The sequence below is a fragment of the Equus caballus genome, chromosome 16 (assembly GCF_041296265.1).
Source record: "Equus caballus isolate H_3958 breed thoroughbred chromosome 16, TB-T2T, whole genome shotgun sequence".
NCBI lineage: Eukaryota > Metazoa > Chordata > Mammalia > Perissodactyla > Equidae > Equus > Equus caballus.
In genome coordinates, this window is record NC_091699.1 from 10694385 (window position 1) to 10714489 (window position 20105).

A 20105-nucleotide genomic window follows, 5' to 3' on the forward strand; every position below is an offset into this window, starting at 1 on the left:
CTTTAGCCCATGTGCACATTTGTGCTCCTCTTCAGAGCTCAGAGCAGAAAGGACTGTCTTGAGACCCACGGAAACCACGGCAGAGAATCAGGAGCACAGTGGTCTCCCGAGACCCACACACGGGCTGCATTGATGCTGGCTCTGCAGAGCTCTGGAGCCCCACCCACAGGAAGAGGAGACCCCTCTCACCCACGGCACTCCCCAGGTATCCTCGGGACCAGCTCAGCTCCTCGGGATAGGTCCCCCAGAAGCAGCCCGTTGAGAGACAGGAAGATAGTTTCACAGTGAGAACGACCACTCCTTAGAAGTTGGAAGAGCCTCTCGTCCCCTCATCCCTACTAAGGTTTGGACAGTGTTTTAGCCCATTGGAGCATTGCTCCTTGTAATGTTGCCACGATCCCAGAAGACAACTTTGAGGAATGGGGATTGCTTCATTCTCAGCTCTTAGGCTGGCTTCTCTTTGACCGTTTGATACCATGGTGGCCCTCAACACGTCGGCTCAGGATGATGGGGTTTGTGGTTGCTCCCTGACATGAATGTGTACTGGGCAGTCTCTGAGGCTATGGAAGGATGCTGTGCTGCCAGGTCCAGCCCCTTGCCCTAACCCAGGGAAGCATGCTGCACACTGGGGGGCTCACCCCCCACCATCCCTGGCACAGGGTAAGCTGCTTCACTGCTTCTCCCGAGGCTCCCCTAGTCGCTGACTCTGGCAGGATGTTTTCTCATGTCGTCCATTTTGTAAAAAGGGGCCACATCAAGGAGGACTCTCCAAAGCAAGTGACAAAACAGTGCAATCCAAATGCTTAATTTAAAAAAGAGAGAGGTGGGAGGGGGAGAAGACTGACCCACACAATCAACAACTCCAGGGCAGATCTGGCCTTAGCTGCTTCTTGACTGGTCTTCTGCGTGCTCATGAGACCCCCCGACACAGCTCCTCTTTCTCAGGTGGGCTGCATCCTCAGGTTCCACAAAGTGGCCTGTGGCAGCTTCAGGCTCAGCTCATCACAGCACCGGCAGAGTGAGTCCATTTTCCCAGGAGTGGAAGCAGATGGAGCTGCGTGACCCTGATGGCCTCGACCGAGAGCACATGGCCTTTCTGCGCCCGTCCCTATGGCTAAGGAGATGGACACCCTGCCTGGCTTAGTCTCCATCCCCAGCAGGGTCACCTGAAGTACCTGGGCTGAGTGGAGGAGGTGACAATGACCTGGAGGAGAGAGAGTGAGTAGAGGCTGGGTGGCTTCTGCACCAGCTGTCTGCTACGCTGGCTGACCCCGAGGTCGAGGATTTTGGCTTTCTGCCTCTACCAAGGTGTTCATTTCTTTGTGTTGTGATTGCCACCAATGATCACAACCACTCCTATTGTGATCCTGTCCAGTGTTGAGAAACAAGCCCAAGGTACTTCCTCTCCTGGTGGGTTCTAAAACTGCTTGTTCTGGTGGGTGCAGTTACTTTGCTTAAGAAAAGACTCTTCTCCTGGTGCCATCACAGATCACAGACATGCCGACAGGCAGATGGGGCCACATCTGCCAGCTAAAAGGAGAGCTCCCAACTCGACCTGCTGACAGTTTTATCTCTCAGAAGGTTGAGGAAGAAATGAGAGGAACTGTTCTTGGTCAAAAAGGATTAGAGAAGCAGAAGGGACCCGGAAGCTTGGGAAGCAGTGCCCACACTGCTTGGAGGGAGGCAGAGTCCACGGGACACCTCAGGCTTCCAGAGGAGTCAAGAGAGGGGTGCAGAGCTGTCTGCAGACTGAACCCCGATTCTCTAAAGGGAAGAAGAGATTTTCTGAAGTGTACCCCAGAAGCTTGGGGCCTCCCTGGTGAACCTTTCACCAGCTCGACATAGTTGTGGTTTGGGAGCTGTATTAACACCTGTGTGGGCTCCTATGACCACCTCCTTTTAAGGAGTTACACCTTTCAGTCAGCAGATGCTTCTTGGCTAGCTGTTCTGAGCACAGTCATTGTTCTCTGGAAGTCCTGGTTTAGGAGGAAGAGAAAAACTGGGTACCCCTAAGTCAAGTCCCTGTGGTCTGTCCCTGCCTTCTGCAGTCGCCTCTGGCTTCTCTTCCGCATGCCCCTCTCCCCCAGCAGCTTTGTCACCTGCGTGGGGTCATACCTCCGCGAAGCCCCTCTGTGGCTCTGTCCCGGGAGGAAAGTGCAACCCGGCCCTGTGTGCTCTGCTCGGCAGATCCCTCCTGGACCGTCCATCCTGCTTCTCCTGCCACCTACCCTTGAATGCCCTCGTGGGCTCTTTCCTCCACCTGGGACACTGGCCTTCTCACACCTTCTTTCTCCTGTCTCTTTTTCATTTTCCTTTGTTCTTTTTATTTTTTCCTTTTCTTTCTTTCTCACCTTTTTTGGGTTGTTCCCTATTTAAGCCTCAACTACAATTTAACTCCTCCAAGATGATCCACTTGCCCCTCTGAGGGGCAGTGGCGTACTCCCCTTTGCTCACCGTCACACTGCCCTACTTGACAACAGTGGCCTTGGGGCTTTCTCGTCTGTCTCCACTCTGGCCCACAGGCTCCTCAAGAGTAAGACTGTGCCTGTTCTGTTGTTTGGTGCTCCAGGGTGACCTCATCCTAAGTAATCACATCTACGTGACCCTCTTCCCACATAGGCTCAGTCCTGAGGTACTGGGGGTTGGGACTGCAATATATAGATTTTGGGGACACAATTCAGTTCACAGCGTGAAGTGTCTGTGGGGGTTGTGTGTGTCGGACACTGTGGTAATGAGGCCGAGGACTGTGCTCAGGCAAGCGCAAGGCTCCACAGAGACTAGACATGAGACGGTGTTGGGAAGTGAGCCCTCCCCAGGAACCTACTACATCTTGTTTTGCCTCGTGACCCATTTGTGCCCTTTATAATGGTGTTTTCCTGTTCTTCCCTGTTCCTTTCTGTCCATTCTCCTCTGGCTGTCAACCAGCCTGCCTTCCTTGTGTGCTCCAGGTTATGTTCCCACTCTCAGGTCAGGCCCACCCTCGGTCCAATTAGCAGCCATCCTGAGATAGCCCTTGAATGGGCACTATCTCCAGGAAGGGCAGCCTGGGTGTGCTGGGCCCCTTAAGTGACATGTACGGCACATGCTAAAAATAATAGTATGGGACCACCAACAAAGGTTCAGTCACTTGAACTGGAGGAGTCCAGACATTGTCTCCAAGGAAATGAAATCAGAATCAGATCTGATAGGGTGAGTTAGAGGAACCTCCAGAGAGAAGGGAGGACTGTTCTCCAGGCGGGGCCAGCGCGCAGCCGAGCGCACAGGTGTGGGAATGACCTCAGCTTCACGCATGTCTGTGGTGCAGAGTTCCTGCGCATGGACTGGAAAGCAGGCTGAGGAGGGCGTCGCCACATCAGGATGCTCAGGCTTTGTCCCAGAAGATGCCAAGAGCTGGGAAAGTGTTATTAGCAGAGGTGTAACAAGATTAAGTTTGTGCTGTACAATTTAACAGGTATGTAGAAGGAGTTTGGAGATGGGGAGAAAAGATACAAGGCCATAGTGACTGTCTTGGTAAGACAATCAGGACAGTGAGAACCTGAAACAGGGCATTTGGAGGGAGGATGAAGAGGAAGGAAGGGATGTGCCAAATTTCTAAGGTAGAAAAACAGAAATTGGTGACCCTCAGAACTTTGGAAAGTTCTGACTAGAATGACTGAGTTAAAAGGAAATAGAGGAGACTCTTAGAACTCAACAGCAGAAAGACAAACAGCACAATTGAAAAAGGGGCAAAGGACTTGAATAGATATTTCTCCAAAGAAGACATACAGATAGCCACCAGGTTTGAAACAGGAATGAAAAGAGGTTTGCTGTTACTAGTCATTAGGGAAATGCAAATCAAAACAATAATGAGGTAGCACCTCACATCCACTAAGATGGCTATAATTCTTTTGAAAAAAGGAAAATCATATTGACAATGACGTGGAGAAATTGGAACCCTTGTGCATTGTTGATGGGAACACAAAACAATTCAGTAGTGTGGAAAACAGTTTGGCAGTTCCTCAAAAAGTTAAACACAGAGTTATCACGTGATCCAGCAATTCCACTCCTAGGTGCATCCCCAAATGGACTGGAAGCAGGGACTCCGGCAAACGTTCGTAGAGGTGGTGATTGTACAATATTGTGATTGCACTAAAAGCCACTGAAATGCTCCCTTAAAATGGTTAACTTTATGCTATGTGAATTTACCTCGATAAGTGATTTAAAAACAACAGGAAGCGGGAAACATAGGAGGAGAAAACAGCACATTGGATGTGCCCATGTTGAGGACCTGTGGCATGTTTGGGTCCAGGGGCAGCTGGAGATGTAGGCGGGCTCTGGGTACCACCAGTGCTCAGGTTATACCCTAGGGGTCTCAGCTGACATTGTTTCCTTTAGGGATGTCTAAAATGGTGGATTATGAAAGTGGCTCGGATTTACCATAACTGCATTTCTGTGCATTTGGTGGGGGCTGATGACATTGCTTTGGGTTAGGTGGCTAAATGTTAAGATGGTCAGGCTGCTTTGTGATAAGTCTAATTACCATATTAGAAGTATGCTAAGAAACAGATCAACATCACCCCAGAGAGTTCTCCTAACTCCTATCTCAGTCAACATTTTTATTAGTGATTTAAAGATGTAGAAAGTCTACTCATCAAATTTGCAAGTCACCCAAAGCTTGGATGGACAGTGAAGGTGTTGAATGACTGTCAAAGACATTTGCTGTTTGGGGCTGCCCAGAACCTTCCTTTTGGCATCAGTGTCTGGATTTTCGTTTTGATGCCTTCTTTCCCTGTCCATGTAGCCCATGTGTTTCCGAGTGAAATGTACACAGTGCCAATTCTAACATGTTCCCTGATTGGCTTAAATTGATCTTCACATTCCACCCTCCTGGCCTTGGTGGTGATTGAGATCACACGACCCAGGGTAGGCTCAAAGGGCAGAAGAAAAGTTTGGTGACCTTGGAGAAAGATGGCGCCTTGGGCTTCAGAGAGCCCGGGGTCTTTTTTTGCTTCACCTGTTCACCTTTTCTGTTGGTGAGAGTGCCCTTCCATTGTGTGTTGGAGGCGACACTCCATTTTCCTGCTGTTTGTCAACAAGGGATAGTGGAGCCTCCAGGAGCTCCTGGCAGCCCCCTTGCAGCCATGAGGAGAACCAGGCTTAGGTTGAAGCCGACCTAAAGAAGGCAAAATGGGGAGGTGAAAATAACCAAGTTTTTGGTGACCTTAATTCTGACGCAAAGTGCCACTGGATTTTGCAGTTATGTGAGCCGGTAGTTCCCTATAGTTGTTCAGACCACTCTGAGTCTAATTTTCTACCACTTGCGAGCAGCAGTGTCATCACTGTCACAGTGACACATCAGTCGCCAGAGATCTCACCAGATCATATTCATTAAATTGAATGTTTGCTGAATTGTTAAATTGAAATTTGGCCAGATTAAATATTGGGCTTTTTTCACTTGGTTCCAGAAAACTTACTACACAAGTACTTTGTAATGACATGAATGACAAAGACTTGGGAGTTTTCATTGACATTAAACTCAGTGTGATATGCAGTTTAAAAGACCTGATTTTATTTCCCAGCCTTTTAACGTACCACCTCTGTGACCTTGGCAAACAAGGTATTGTTTGTAAGTTACCCAGCACAGCCTTGGCTCAGAGTGGGTGCTGATGTAGCTTAGCAGTGGTGGATCGGTCATGATGTATGCATACTTTCAGCCTTTCAGCTTCAAGGAACAAAAAGCCAAACTCTTAACTAGCTTAACCCATAAGAAGTGTTTAACAGGAGACCCAAAGTGATGCAGCCTCCATGGTGGGCTCCATCCACAAACCCTGTCTCTGACTCTCTTAAGACTCTCTTTGACTCTCTTTGCCCTCTCATCATCCAGAGCAAGAGAGGCCAGCTGAGTCTCAGGATTCCCAGCATACTCTTAAGTTTCACTCATCCTGACTGGACCAGCTTAGGTCACTCACCAGTCCTATGGCCAGGGCTTTGGAATGCATTGGTTGACCTGATCTTAGTCACGCACTGCCACCCCCAGACCTGGGTTGTGGTCTGCTTCTCTAGAACCACATGGATGCTTCAAGGGAAATTGGGCGCTGTCAGGGAGGGAGAAAAGGAATGGATGCTACAGAGGCCACCAACAGGAATTGACTCAAATTGAATCGGCCTGAACGCTAACGCAATCGAAGACTATGTTCCTGCGAGTGTGGTCTATATGAGAGAGGAGGTAATCATCCTCCTTGTCAGACTGAATCTTGGACTCCTGTTCCATTCTGTAACCTAGAGCCACTGAGGCTCTTTACAAAGAGTGCTGGCAGGATTGGGGGCACTTTCAACTGTGCCGAACGAGGAAACGTCGGATGCTGGTAAGAGAAGACGCAATGGCATCATGGTGACTGGAAGACCAATTTCTGCTCTGAGACCACCTGACTGAAGTGGCACCAGCAACCACTGTCGTCTACTGAGTTCTTATTGCATTACCAGGCATTGTACCAAGTTCTTTCCTTCAAGGGAGACTACCTGACCTACAAGTAGTTACTCTTACTGTCCTCATTTGATAGATGAGGACAACAACGCACAGAGAGGTTAAGTAACTTGCCTAAAGGGACAAAGCTAGTAAGCGGCAAAGCCGGGGTTTAATCTCAGGTCTCCCTCTTCAGTTTTCCTGACTTTGGACAGTGACTCTCAGCCATAGCTGCCCATGAGAATCCCCTGGGGGAGCTTCCTCAAAATACTGATGCCTGGGTGCCACCCTAGACCAATCATTGGACTCTCCAGGGGTGGGCTCAGCACCACTTCAGAAAGTTGCCTGGTAATTCAGATGTGCCGCCCCCACGAGGACTGCTGGCCTAGGGTGTAAGCACCAAGCCTGGGGCCGCAGTGCCGCTGCCTTGAGAAGCCCACGGGAATCTCCGGTGTATGGAGTTGCAGGTATAAAACTACAGGGACATAAAGGGATTGTGGTGAACTAAGGAAGGCAGGACCCAATCAAGGGCATTCACATTAAGAAATTAATATAGTGCTATTAAAACAAGGCCTACCTGTTTGCACAGCTGCATTTCTCAGACTTCACCTGTACACAGATCACCTGGGAGCTTGCTACAGAGCAGGTCTAGGGCAGGGCCTGAGGTGGTCCATGTTTCCAATAAGCTCCCAGGTGCTGCTGGTGCTGCTAGCTCATGAACTAGCCTTTGAGGAGCACGGCCGGATACCGCCACACCGCCGCAGACTGGCTGGAGGCGAAAGCCAGAGGCGGCTGTCAGCTCTGTGGGAGGACGAGGTTCTAAGAAGTGAGGTGTCCAGACTTGTAGCTGCCTGCCTGGGGAGCTTCCCTCTCGTGGAAGTCCTCAGAGAGCCACATGGCTCTCTTAGGAGTGTGCGGCTGGCCTCTGTCACAAAGGGCACATCTCCTAATGCTGAGAATTGCTGAGTGCGGCGCCTCCCTGGGAGCCCTGCCTCTGCTGTTCATCTGGTTGCAGAACTTCACGGATCAGCACAAAGCGGAAACATCTGCCTCAGTGGCCTAAATGCACAGCACCTGAGGTCTGATGCAGCTAGGCCCTGAGCAGGCACGCACCACTCCCCACGCCTTACTGTCTCCCTCCTTCCTTCACAGAGTTGCCAGCCTCAGAGCTTTCACTGCTTTTGGGTTGTCCTTGAGATTTTTACTGTGCTACTCTGTGAGAGAATCAGCAATTCACAGAATCAAAACTCTGTATAATTTTACTCAGGGTCAGATCACCAGTAAGTTTCAGAACCAGAATTAAAATTCATGTCTCTTGATGTTTATTTTCTTTCTTTTCATTTTCTGTTGTGCTTTGCGTTTTGTTTTCACACTATTTAGATATTCATTTAGCCAAATATGTCTCTGCAAATGTAAAAACCAACTAACCAGCAGCACGAAGGCGTGGCTGGCTGCCCAGCTTTGTGTTAGTGCAGGTGCGCTGCCCGCTGGCTGGCCCTGCCTCCGTCCACACCCGGCCAGTGGAGGGGTCAGGGAGGGAGATCGCCTCGTCAGTCCTGTTCAGTGCAAGCACACCGTTGAATTTGCTGCCTGCCTGCCCCCACGTGGCTCCTGTCCATCTCGGGCAGATGCTGTTCTGTACTTAGCAGCGTGTGAAGCTCTTTGCCTTCCTGTCCACCTTTACGCCCGCTCCCTGGACTCAGTTTGGTTCTAGGGTTTCCCATCCTGGTCCACAGGCCCTGGGTCTGCGTAGCGTGTGATTTACCTTCCACATACCATAGATATTAAAAAAATATTTTTTCACACATCACTTTAATCTTTTTTGCCCTTAAGTGTTCATAGTACTTCTTCCCTGGAGTTTTTCTTGACTAATCCCTCTCCTCTGATTCGTTTCCTCTGGCCCCTTCCTGCGCATGCTAACACAGTCTTCCCTCAGACTCTCAGACAGGAGCTGACTCTGCGCCTCTGACCAGCCCCTTCGGTTGCAGGTGCTCAGCTGCGTTGTGAGGAACTGTAAGCTCGTCAGCCCCTGCAGTCTGACAAAGTCTGTGCATGTCTGACCTTTGGAGCATGCTTCTTCAGTCTTTTCCCACCTGGGGCATCCAGTAAATTACCAAGGAGTCCAAACGGGTGGGTCTTCTTGCCCAGACACATCTTGGCTCCGTGCAATCAAAAATAGCTCTTGGGGGAAGATCAGCACTCATGCAGAGTGGTTGCTGATGTTTAGTATTCACTGTAAATCAAAATTTTTAAGAACCTGTACAGTTATTAACTAATTAACGCAGCTTGACATTTATCTAATGCTTTACAGTGTGCAAAGTGTGTGTGTGTGTACACACATGTGTGTACATATATATATGTAGATGCCCAAGGCTCTATTTTTTCACCCCCTTGTAGAGAGAGAATAGTAAATCCCCCTTCAACTGCACACAGAGAGGCACATACTCCAGAAGTGACTCAAACGCTTGGAGACTTGACCAAAACCACAGAAGAGGTGTTGTCCAGAAAGCCCAACTCTGAGCCTTAGAAGCTTCATCATGGCACAGCAGAGAGAGACACAGAGCCACCTCTTTTCTCTGACTTTTCACAAATGCGAATACTTCTAGGAGAGTCTCACCTAAAGCCACTGTCACAGCACTCTCATTAGCAGTTCACAGCCTAGCAAGGTGCACTCAGCAGCCAGCCAGGTGTGTTAGGGACTAGGACACAGAGGAGATGTCCAGGGAATGAGGGGTGCCTGGAAGGGCAGGATGTGGTGCCCTGGAGGAAGAGGGGAAGGGCATAAGCTGGGATGTGACATGATGGAGCGTGTGCTTTAGGAGGACTGTGCCTGTGGCTGTGAGGAGGGCAGGTTCCAGAAGGCTAGGCCAGGGACTGGAAGCCCACTAGGTTAGGGGTTGTGGCCCACCTTAGGCCAGAGGTGATGAGGGCAGAGCTGAGGCAACACTCGTGAGAATGGGGAGGAGACAGAGTCCAGAGATGTGTAGGATCCTGAGCGGGCCAAGTAACCACGCCTTCCTTCATTCTTCAGGTATAGATCGGTAGCAATAAAGGTAAAAAGCTGACCCTGGGCTCACACAGTGCCCAGTCCAAGTTAGGGAGCAGGCACATTAGAGATGATTGCAGCCACCAGAAAGTGTGGGACGGAGCACCAAGAAGGGAATCATTCATTTTGTCTGAGAGTTGGGAGAGGAATTACATTGCCCAGCAGAGGGGATGTTGTTGTTGGGTCTGAAAGCATGAATTAGAGTTTCTCAGGTGGACGGGGAAGAAAGACTTGGCAGAGGAAACAATGCAGAAACCACGATGGAGGCTTGGGAAAGGATAAGTCATTGCAGGTGAAGTGCAGAGCCCACCAGGGGCAGTGCCAAAGTCATTCATTAGAAAAGGCAATCTCAAAGGCAGAGTCTGGAGTGCCACTCTGCAGGTGGCAGGGGACACGGAAAGTTTTAAGCTGAGAGTTGTATTTAAGGATTGCTCCCGCAGCACTGTGGAGGACAAGCTGGAAAGGGAGAAAGCAACAACAGGGGCCCCACGTGGTGTATGAATAAGGTGCATCCTCATAATAGTCTACTCATGAGATAAGAAAGATCGAATGAAAGTGGTGACGTTGGGGAAAGGACTTGAGAGACACACGGGAGGCAGAGTTACCTGCATTTGGTTGTCACCTTGATACAGGTCCCCAAGAGGAAGAAGCAGTGTTCATGGATGGGCTGCCATCCAGGAGGTGGATGGGTAGTGGTGATGTTCACCAGTGCAGGAACGTGGGGAGCAGACACCTAAAGAGAGAGCCGAAGATGAGGGTTTGTAAGAGGAAGAGTGTTCTGGAAGCAGAGTGTCTGACAAAAGGAAGGAGGAAATTGGAGTGGGATCAGATCGTTAATGGAGCATGGTCTGATGAGGGCCGAAGGGGATTGCCGTGTTCAGCTGAGACTTACTGAGTAGCTGTGGCAGCCAAAGCTGTGGACGTCATAGCTCCGACGCCAACCACTGCCTGGAGCCCCTCGCTTGGATCACCACGGCCTTCGTGACGCCTCCACCAGTTGTCTCCTGGACATTTCCAGCTCAGCAGGGCCAAGACTGAGGTAGGGGGCTGGTTGGCCACTGCCAAGGTGGAGATTGTGTTCTCCACAGCCTCAGTGTGTGACGTGCCGTCTCTCACCTGGGCCACTGCAGCAGCCTGCAGGTGGCCTGGCTGCTTCCGTCTCTCTTCCCAGTAGCTTCTTTGCTAGTCAGCCAGCAGTGAGCCTTCCAGACTGGAAACCAGATGATGTCATCCTGGTCCAGCCCTCTGGTGGCTTCCTGCCGACCTGGGAACAGGCCCTGCATGAGCACGGCCAGGCCCTCCTGCCCTCTCACTGCGCCCACTCTTCTCGGCTGCAGCGTCTTCCAGCCACGCCCCTCTTGCTTTTCCAAGAACACGCCAAGTGTATTGTCACCTCAGGACCTTCCCCCGAATCTTGTGTCCCTCTACACATCCTTCAGGTCTCTGCCCAAGTCACCCCAGCAGACAGGCTTCCTGGGTCCGCCTGTCTGAACAGCCCTGCCCTGCCGCCCCTCAGCCCTCACCCCTGTGTCTTCCAAGGCACTTGTTAGAGTAGCACTGCTTTCTTGTCTTTCCATATCCAGACTGTTAGCTCTGTGAAGGGAAGGCCTTCATCGCTCTTGTTTACTGCTGTGCCCCCTGATTGTAGAGCAGGCTTGGTAAACAGTAGGCACTCAGTAAGTATTTGTTGGATGACTGGAAGAAGCGAGTGAACTCTGACATGCAGCTCAGCATGCTGGGACCCGTTATTCACTGCATCCTCAGCACCCCTGAAACTCAAGCAGGCACCTTCCCCACAAGGCCAAAGGAGAAAGAGGCTGAGGGAGGAAGAGTCCCCTTCCACGTCTCCATGACCCCAGAACCCAGGTGGATGGTGGCTCTCCTCTGAGGGTGCAGGGTCATGGGTGTCGGCAAAGGCACGCTTGGTACTGGAGGAAATGTGCATGTTCATGCCCAGCGCAGCCTCCGTAGTCTCTGAAGTGGAGACGCCATCATCTGTCATCTGCCGACAGTAGGAATTCAGGGCTGGGTGACAGGTAAGGTCAGACTGCTGTTGTGCATAACATTCTGTTGTGAACCCAGAATTTCAGAGTTACAGCTTGTGTGCAGGGTCCCCTGAGGGTAGAGCCCTGCGTCTGTGGCGAGCAGCATGGCAGATCTCTGAGTCTCTCCAGGTCTCCTGCACCCAGGGGCAGAAATGGCCGGTTGCTTGGATAGTCCAAGGTTTGGAGCTCGACTGGCAGTGCAGTTAGTGCCCGAGTGGGTGAGGAGCTTCAGGGTCTCATGAGTGTGACGGGAGGACTGGAAGCAGGCTGCACAAAGCACAAGGGGAGTAGAGTGAAGAAGGGACTGAAACGGGACTAGAGAGGGGTACCACCCAACCCGGAGCCTCAGCAGCATCAGGGAACAGAGGCTGGAAACAAGATCATGGGAGAAGTGTAAGGAGTAAAAGGTGTGATCTGTGAGGCTTCGAGGGGCAACAATCCCAGCTAGGGCCATCCTGGGGGTACAGGAGGATCCCGGGTCTGGTCGTCCTTGGGGTGCAGGAGGATCCCAGGTCGGGCCGTCCTAGGGGTTGGGAGGTCCTGTTGTGGCCCTGAGCATAGATGGCTATAGATGAGTTTGGATGGGGGTCCCTGGCGGTGAGGAAATTGTGGAGGAAGGAGCCCTGGGATAAAAGAGTCTCAGATATGTTGCTGAGGGCAGGTCTTGGGGTGAGGGAAAGACTATGGTCTGTGCACCCCCATCCTGGGTAAGTTGCTGAGCGCTTCTGCAGGAGAAGTCCTTCTTGGTACTGATGGCAGAGTAGGGCAGAACTAGCCAGCTTCAATTTTCTGTCCTTTTTAGCGGTAGCAGCTGCTGAAATAACAGTGCCATGCGGAAGAGTGAGGGAGCGGAGAAGGAGAAAGGGGTGGCTTGGCTCTTAGGTTTGGTGTCAGCTGAGTTTTGGGGAAGAGGGCTGGTACCCGGGAGGAGGGAAAGGGGACAAAGTCATTGTTGACCAGCTGCATAAGCAGCTGAGAACCAGCTGTTTAGCCACTCAACAAAACTGGGTTTCCATTGGTTCACCAACTGTGTAGTTGAGTACACGTTGGATCTTAAAACTTTTATATTGACTATTTGGACTTTTTACAAAAGACTTAGGTTCATTTCTTCTTTGCATTTTTATTATTTTCAAGTCAGACATTCTCCAAATCCTGAATACAAAATTTTTTTGCTCTCCTTAAAATGTAGCATACCTGTGAGATTTGAGAAGCTTTTGGTAGTTAGGTCAGTGCGTCCATGTCCCCCGGAGGACCAGCCCTGGGCTGTATTGACAGCGCCTTGGCACAGGGCTCTCCTCTTTTCACTGTTCTTCTCCAGCTTCTGAGGCTTCCTTGAGCCCTCCCCTGGTGGCCCTCCCACAGCAGCACTAAGTTGCTGGGAGTCCTCTGCCCCAGGCAGCCAGGATCCCAGGCTTCCATTTTTCTGCTGGAATGGCATGTCAACCCTGTGTCCTGTCTGCGTGGCCTTTGGTTGGTTACTGTTCTTCCTGGGGGATGGCTGGGCACAGAGGGAAGGCCGAGGCCCCGTGTAGGAGCCTGCTGGACCTGTTCTCGGGTGCTGCTCTTTCTCTTGAGCTTCTGGCCCCCAGGTGGGATCCTTTACCTCACTGAGCCTTCTGTCTTCCTTCATCTGGCAGCTGGGCAGACATTCCTACCTTGAAGCATTGCTCTGGGAGTGAAGAGCCCAGCCTGTCGGGAAGTCCCTGCCACAACGCCCGCCTGAGTGGGACTGTTGAACCTTGCGAGTGATGTGTCCCCATTTGTACAGTGCTCGTAGCCATTGAGCGAAACTAGTACTGTCATTTTTGCATTCTCCCAAAGCATTTGGTAAAATGCTGTCACTTTGGGGGAAAAGGTCCAAGTTCCTGATTCCCACTTAATCCCTGCGGCCCCTTCAGCCTCCCCTGAGTCCTGGTTACACCCTGCGCTCCCCTACCTGGGAGCCGGCCCATCTGTGAGCCCGCCCAGCTCGGAGCTACATCTGCACCTCCCTCTGTCCTCAGCAGCGCCCAAAGAGCGCCTGGCACAGAGCAGCTGCTCAGCAAACCCTCTCGATTGACTAAACAAATGTCCATGTCCCAATTGTCTTCTCAGAACTTTTCTAGCCGATCTGACCCCTACTTCCATTTACTTGAGGGCCTGCTATGTGCCAGGCTCTGGGGATAGCTCAGTGAGCAGAACAGGTGACAGTCCCTCCCTATGTGGATTGACATCCTCAAGGAAACTCCCTCACTCTTTCAGTATGCCCAGATCTCTCTTCTAAATATATTCGTTGGTTAATATGCATTTGGCTGTTAGGTTCTTAAAACATTTACCAAGTGTTTATTCTGTGCCAGGCACTGTTCTAAGCATTTCATATGCATTATCTCATTTGCGTCTATACTAAATTCCCACAAAGTGGTATGAAGGAGGCTCTGTTACTGTTCTCATTGTACAGATGAGAAGCTGAGAAAGCAGACACAGAGGTCTGGATGCTGGCCTCTGGTTTGCACACTGTAGGAGGAGGGTCCTGACCCAGGGTCAGCCATACCTGCTTTGCTGCGCTGGGCTGCCCCTCACTGGTCCCTGGAATGCTCCTTAGACCTTGATTCTGCCTTTCCTGCCAGACATAGTTGCCTTGTGGACTCTCTCCGCTGACACCTGGTACAGGCCAACTCACGTAGTGACAGCTAATGAATGTGCATTCCTTGGGTGCGTGTCTCCCAGGGCTCCGAGCCCAAAAGCTGCTCCCCTCCAGGCCATTAGAATGAGTGCTGCCGTCTTCTCATCCACGTTCGCCCACCATCACCCACACCTGCTCTACCTGCGGGGTTAGTGGGCTAGATGCAGGCCTTCCGCCCCCACTGCGTCCTGTCCCAGCTGTGCTCCCCTAATTGTGGCCCAGAAATGGGGGCATAGGACCATTTGTTGGCCTGGGACACGTTTCCTTGTCTTCCCCTTCTGCTTCTCACCATGCTTCTCCTCATCTCACACTCTCTTTTGATCTTGCAAATCCAGGCCCTTGGAGAAATCAGACAGTATGAAATATGAAAACTGCTTGGGAAGTAATTGAAGAAATACTGTGACTTTTGAAACCCATAGAGATAACACTCACACCTTCTTACTCGCGTTATTTAATTTTTAATGGCAGATTTAATTAATGGAGATCAGGTCTTCTGGTTTCAGATGTGCATATGGAGCAGCTGGAGGAGGGGGGAGGGGCGGCCATTTGTAGGGTAGAGGAAAAGACTCCAAAATCAGAATCTGGAGAGTCTAATGGGAAAGAAAAATCACCCAGAAATAATAGTTCCTCATCACTGGGTGCTAGTCAGTGTGTGGGGATTCAGTACAAGGCATTTCAGAGCGATTTCCCAGTGACTTATAAGGGTGGCGGGGCACCTTTCAGACCCGCCTTGCCCTCGCGGCATGTGGGATTATGCTGTGGGCGTTCCAGGGCTCTCCTGGTATGGCCTCTGTCATCCACGCAGCTGTCAAATGTGCCTTCTGAAGTACAGGTCTGCCCTGCCACTCACTCACTGGCAAAGCAAACCTTGGTTCACCCGTCGTTGCCTGTGGGCTGGTCCAGGCTCCCAGCTTGCAGTGGAGACTGCGGTGCCCGACTCCCGGGCGGCGCTTCTCTCCGGCCCCTTCCCTCACCCTTGCTCCTGGTGCGACAGCGTTTACCGGGTGATACCCCTCACTCTCCTTCGTGCTGCGGCCTCCCTTTACAAGACCCCGTCTCATTATTGGCTCATTTCTGCTCATCCTGTATGACTCAGTTCTTTAAAAATTGATGCACCCTTTGACCCAAGAATTTGACTTCTAGAATGTACCCTTCAGATATGCTCGTTTGTGTAAAAAAGGTATAGATGCCGTGATGTGACTTTCAGTGTTGTTTATGATAGCAGAAGATGGCAAACGGCCTCATGTCCACAGGTAGGGAACAGCTCTTGTGAGCTATGGGACAGCCATCCCTTCACTGGAGCGCCATTCAGTGGGCGGGATGGATCAGGCCTCTGAGAAGGCAGTGAGGAGACAAAGAGTGGCTTGTTGCGTCTGGCATGGTGCGGTGGGCATCGGCAAGCGGCGTGCGCAGCACAGCAGGGAAAGAGCCCTGGGGCAGGCTGGCCAAGAGACCGAGTGGTCACTGTATTGCTACCTCCTGTCGTTGTGCTTTTGCCTTTTTAAACCACATGTAAGTAATATTTTTTCAAAAACATTGTTTAATGTAAAAGAGAAACTTTAGGCCTCTGTTCAGATGCCAGCTTCCAGGAAGCCAGGCTGACATTCTGCCGGGCTCTCCTTTCTGGTGCCCCATTGTAATTGTGACATTGTGTTGTCTGGGAGCCCCGTGAGGCCAAGGAGCAGGCGCGCTTGTCTGGAAATCTGCTGGCACTCAGTGGGTCTCGGTGTGAGCCTTGGGGGCCCTCGGTCCTTCAGGGGCCCCCTCTGTGGTGGAAAGATCCGGGCATCTGTGCAGTGCTGTGCTCTTCCTGGCAGAGGCGACTGATGCACTCTGGCAGCCTCAGGAAGGCGTGGTGCACATGAGGGTGGTGGCGCAGGGAGCGGGCTCAGCATTCTCAAGGCGCAGCCCGAGGCCATGTGCCGGGGCGCAGCAGTGGGGCTCCACAGCGCCGCTGCCCTGGGTCCGCTCAGGCAGATTAGGTGGTGGGGCGCGTGGGTTGAGGCAGGAAGGGGAATTCCTCTGAGTCATTCTGAGAGACCGTAGAGGAAGCTGCAGTGGGGTAATCACAACCACTTCTTGGCCTATGGGCACATCCTGTGACATATCTCGCTGACCACATGTTCAGTCTGAGCGTGTAGTGAACTCAACTGCTTACCCAGTTCGCCCTGGCCAGGCTGTGCATGGAGACGCAGGGTCAGAGCAAAGGTGCTAAGTGTCCTGTCAGTCCACTGAATGCTGGGCCCATCTGCACCAGGGACACTCCCCTGGAAAGGGACATTGACAGGTGATGGGGCCTGGAAGACAGTGACCTGAAGAAGTCTTCAGAGAGGAGAAGGCCTGAGCCACGAGGCTGTCTTGTGGGAAAGGAAACACACCGGGAGGGGTGGGAGAGCTTAGGGAAGGCACAGGCTAGCTTCAGCAAGCGCCGTGGTGCTATGGCCGTGGGTACAGTCAGGTCAACAGGGTGCGCTGTGAGCCCAGCATGATCTCTCAGCCACCCTGCGGGCTAGGGGGTTCCCTGTCTTACAGCCAGGAAGCAAGGCTCAAGGAAGTAAGTGACTTACTCAAAGAACACAGGGAGCGTGTGCCGAAGCGCAAGTTAGAACGTGGGTCTCTGGACCATGTGGCCTTCTGTGAGGGCCCATGAGTGGAACGTTCAGACTGAGTCTAAAGGATCCCCATCAAGGATGTCTGCACGGAGGGGAGAGGAGGCCCTGACTTGATGGATCTCTGTCCCTACTCCCTCGCTCAGGACATTCAGTGTTGGTTGAATGTTGGACTGGTTGAGGCAAAATCATATCTCTTGGCTGGGACATCAGGACTCCAGAGAGAAAACACGCTGGGCAGCTTGGAGTCAGCACATAGTGTGGGAACCAGGGCAGTCCAGGCGGTGGTGGGGGAGAACCCAATTTATTCCGTGCCTGCCGTGTGCTGGGCATGTTCACATTTCCCAGCTGCTATGCCTGATGGCCATCGGAGGGAGGCTTCGGTTCAGGGTGAGGCGCCGAGCTAGGGAGAGGTAGGGTGACCTGGCCAGGCTCCCTCAGCAGCTGAGGGATGGAAGGCCTGACACTGGGCCATCATGGCAAGGCCCAGAGCAGAATTCCTGCACCTGCGGTTCCTGCTCCGCCCCCTCGTGCAGACCCTTCCACTGTCCCTCCCAGTTGGCTTTTCCCAGAGGGAGGCCCTGGTACCTGGGTGGGGGTGAGGGCCTGGTCCCCGCCCAGACCCCTGTGGGTCCTTAGGGAAGGTGCACCCCGCCCTGCCTTGGTCGCCATCCCCGCAGGTGGAGGGTGGAAAGCCTGGGGGTAAGGTCCTTCCCTGCATGGCTCTGATCTGGGACCCAGCACCTTTTCCCTCTGAAGAGTGCTTCCTTCCTTTCGGGTCAGGCTATCTATGTGCATGGTGCAGCGGGAAGAGCCGGGCTCAGAGTCTGACGGGGGTGCTGAGGGGGCATGGCTCCTTGACTTTGGGGAGCCTTCTCTTGCCTTGGGAGCTTCTTGCAGACCCTGACTGACTCGAGCCTGTGGAAAGACCTGAAGCCAGAAGCTTCTGTTTGCCCATCTGGGGCATACACAAGACTCTGTGAAGGGTTTGGCCCAGGCCTGCATGGGGTAGGTAGGCTCTGCATGTCATCTGTGGCTGCCTTGTCACCCTCACTAGGGAGGTCTCACTGCTGGCCCTGTTTCCAGTTGTCCTCTGGGTTTTTCATTCTTGAGACCGCTTCCTACAGGATGTCAGTCCATCCACTTGTGAGCCTCATGCGCTCTGCGCGGAGCATGGTGGCAGGTGGGGTTACAGGTGTGTCTCTATTGGTGTCCTCTGGAAACAGGTGGAGGGTCTCTGTTCCGGGGCTCTGTGGCCTGGTGTGACTCACCTCTGGGGTAACTTAGCCACAGTCACACTGCGGTGGCCCCAGGGCTTCAGCCCAGCTCTGTCTTATGGCAAGCCCAGACTGTTCTCTACACCAGCCTGGCTCTGTATGTGCACGAGTGCTGGGTGACCTTGGGAAGGATGGAAGTACATGCTTTTGGAACACCCTGCACTCTCTGGACAGATGGTCGCCCTCCCATGGGTGCAGTGGTCGTGGCAGGCAGCAGAGCATGCACCTGACAGAATCAGACACCTGGGCTGTAGTCCTGGCACTGCCACTTGCTGTCTGACTTTGGGCAAGTCACTTCACCTCTCTGGGCAGCAGAATCCACCTATAAAATAGAGGTTGGACCAAATCAAGGCTCAGCGAACTTTTTCTTTAAGGATAATAAATATTTTAGTCTCTGCGGGCCATACAGTCTCTTTTGAAACTGCTCACCCCTGCTGTTGTAGCACAAAGCAGCCACAGACAATGTGTCGAGGAATCAGGAGTGTGGCTATGTTCAAATAAAACTTTATTTGCAAAATCGGCGGCAGGCTGCATTTTGCTCATGGTGGTGGGTTGCCAACCCCTGAACCGGAGGATCCATATGTCGCTCTAGCCTTTGCTCCTCTCAGGCTCAGTCCACGATGGGAGCTAGACGCACGTTGTGGATCAAGCAGCAGTCTGCTTTGACTGGTCGGGAAGTCAGCATCTGTCACCTTCTGACATGGTCGCACCCAGGAGGGGCGGGGGGAGATTTCACTCTTCGGTAACCAGTTCCATTTTTCTGTTTGTAGAATGCTGAGATATATAAACTGTCTTCACAGCAATTCCACGAGGCAGCTTCGAAAATGGAGGGCATGATAAGGTAAGAATTGTTTATTATTAATCCTAAACTTAGTCTGTATTAGTAAAAATTCCCACATGTGGCTTGAAACCTGCCATCAATGCCTCATTTCAGATTTCTCCAGTAACACAGATGACAGTCTTGCTCGTTCTTTCAGCTGGCTCTGAGGCGGCCAGTGGTCACCTGTCACTGGCCGAACGAGCACTCAGTCCCTCCCAGCTCCGGGCAGTGGGAGTGGGCTGCAGCAGACTGGCAGAGCTGTTTCAGGCCTGGTGTCCTGAGCTGGGCCAGGGGCTGGACATCAGGCCTCCAGGGGAGTCAAGGAAGGGCTCCTGCTGGCCCCCCATTTGCAGAGATGGTTTTTGGAGCCACCTGTTCCCTGGGGCACCTCCATCTGCCTGGCCCTGAGCCGTGTGCCTCTTACATGCTGACCCTCAGGCTGGCCCCTTTGTTACTCCCAGAAGGACTAGGTTTCTGGGACACTGAGGCTTACTCAGGTCGCACAGTGTTAAGTGCCAGCATTCTGTCTGTCGTGCTCCTGTGCTGTCAGGGGAGGCCTCTGACATCAAGAAACAAGGAGGTGCATGAACATCAGGGCACGGGAGGTTGTGCCGTGTGTTCATGCAGAGCGGCTCTGCTCGGTTCAGGGCGCAGGTCTCAGGAAGGTCTGAGGGGTTCCTGTGGGGAAAGGGGGCTAGGCCTTGTGCTCTGGGTCCTTGTGTGAAGGTGGCCTCTCTGGATCCAGAAGGCCTTCCTAGATTAGCCAGGAGGCTCCGACCGACTCCCTTCCTCTCCCTCAAGGGTCTCACCCTCCCAGGGGTGACTCAAGGTGACTCCCCAGGCAAACCAGTCACAGTGCAGAATGGTGGGGGCTTAGATCTGGTGCCATGAGAAGGAAATGTCAGCGGAGGTATGGGTGACGAGGAGGTGATAAACTACTTGTAAACACGATGCCGACAGAAACCGTGTGAGGAGCAGGAAGGGCATGGGGCTGATGGGCATTAGTACAGACCCAGGCACAGCGCAGACACCTGCCGCAGGGGAGATGCTGCTGGGCTGTGGGAGGACCCACTGAAGAGCAGGGTCAGGGAGGAGAAGATGGTTGTCTTGAGATTCCAAGTCCTGAAGCAGTAACAGGACACTCGGAGAAAGAGCTTTCCAGCAGGTGGATGGAGACGAGGAAAGGTCTTGCCTGTGCCCGTTG

General features: G+C 52.4%; 1 protein-coding gene across 5 annotated transcripts in view; it reads left to right on the plus strand.

Moving 5' to 3' along the window:
• Positions 1-20105, plus strand: part of CHCHD6 (coiled-coil-helix-coiled-coil-helix domain containing 6) — a 252155-nt gene that overhangs the window by 191777 nt on the left and 40273 nt on the right. For all 5 annotated transcript variants that reach the window (XR_011427148.1, XR_002800467.2, XR_011427147.1 and 2 more), the window contains exon 6: positions 18852-18922. Coding sequence is in view for 2 of the 5 variants with exons in the window: in XM_005613810.4 (XP_005613867.3) it covers positions 18852-18922 (71 nt within the window). In the remaining 3 variants the exon portion in view is untranslated. The remainder of the gene's footprint in view (positions 1-18851; positions 18923-20105) is intronic.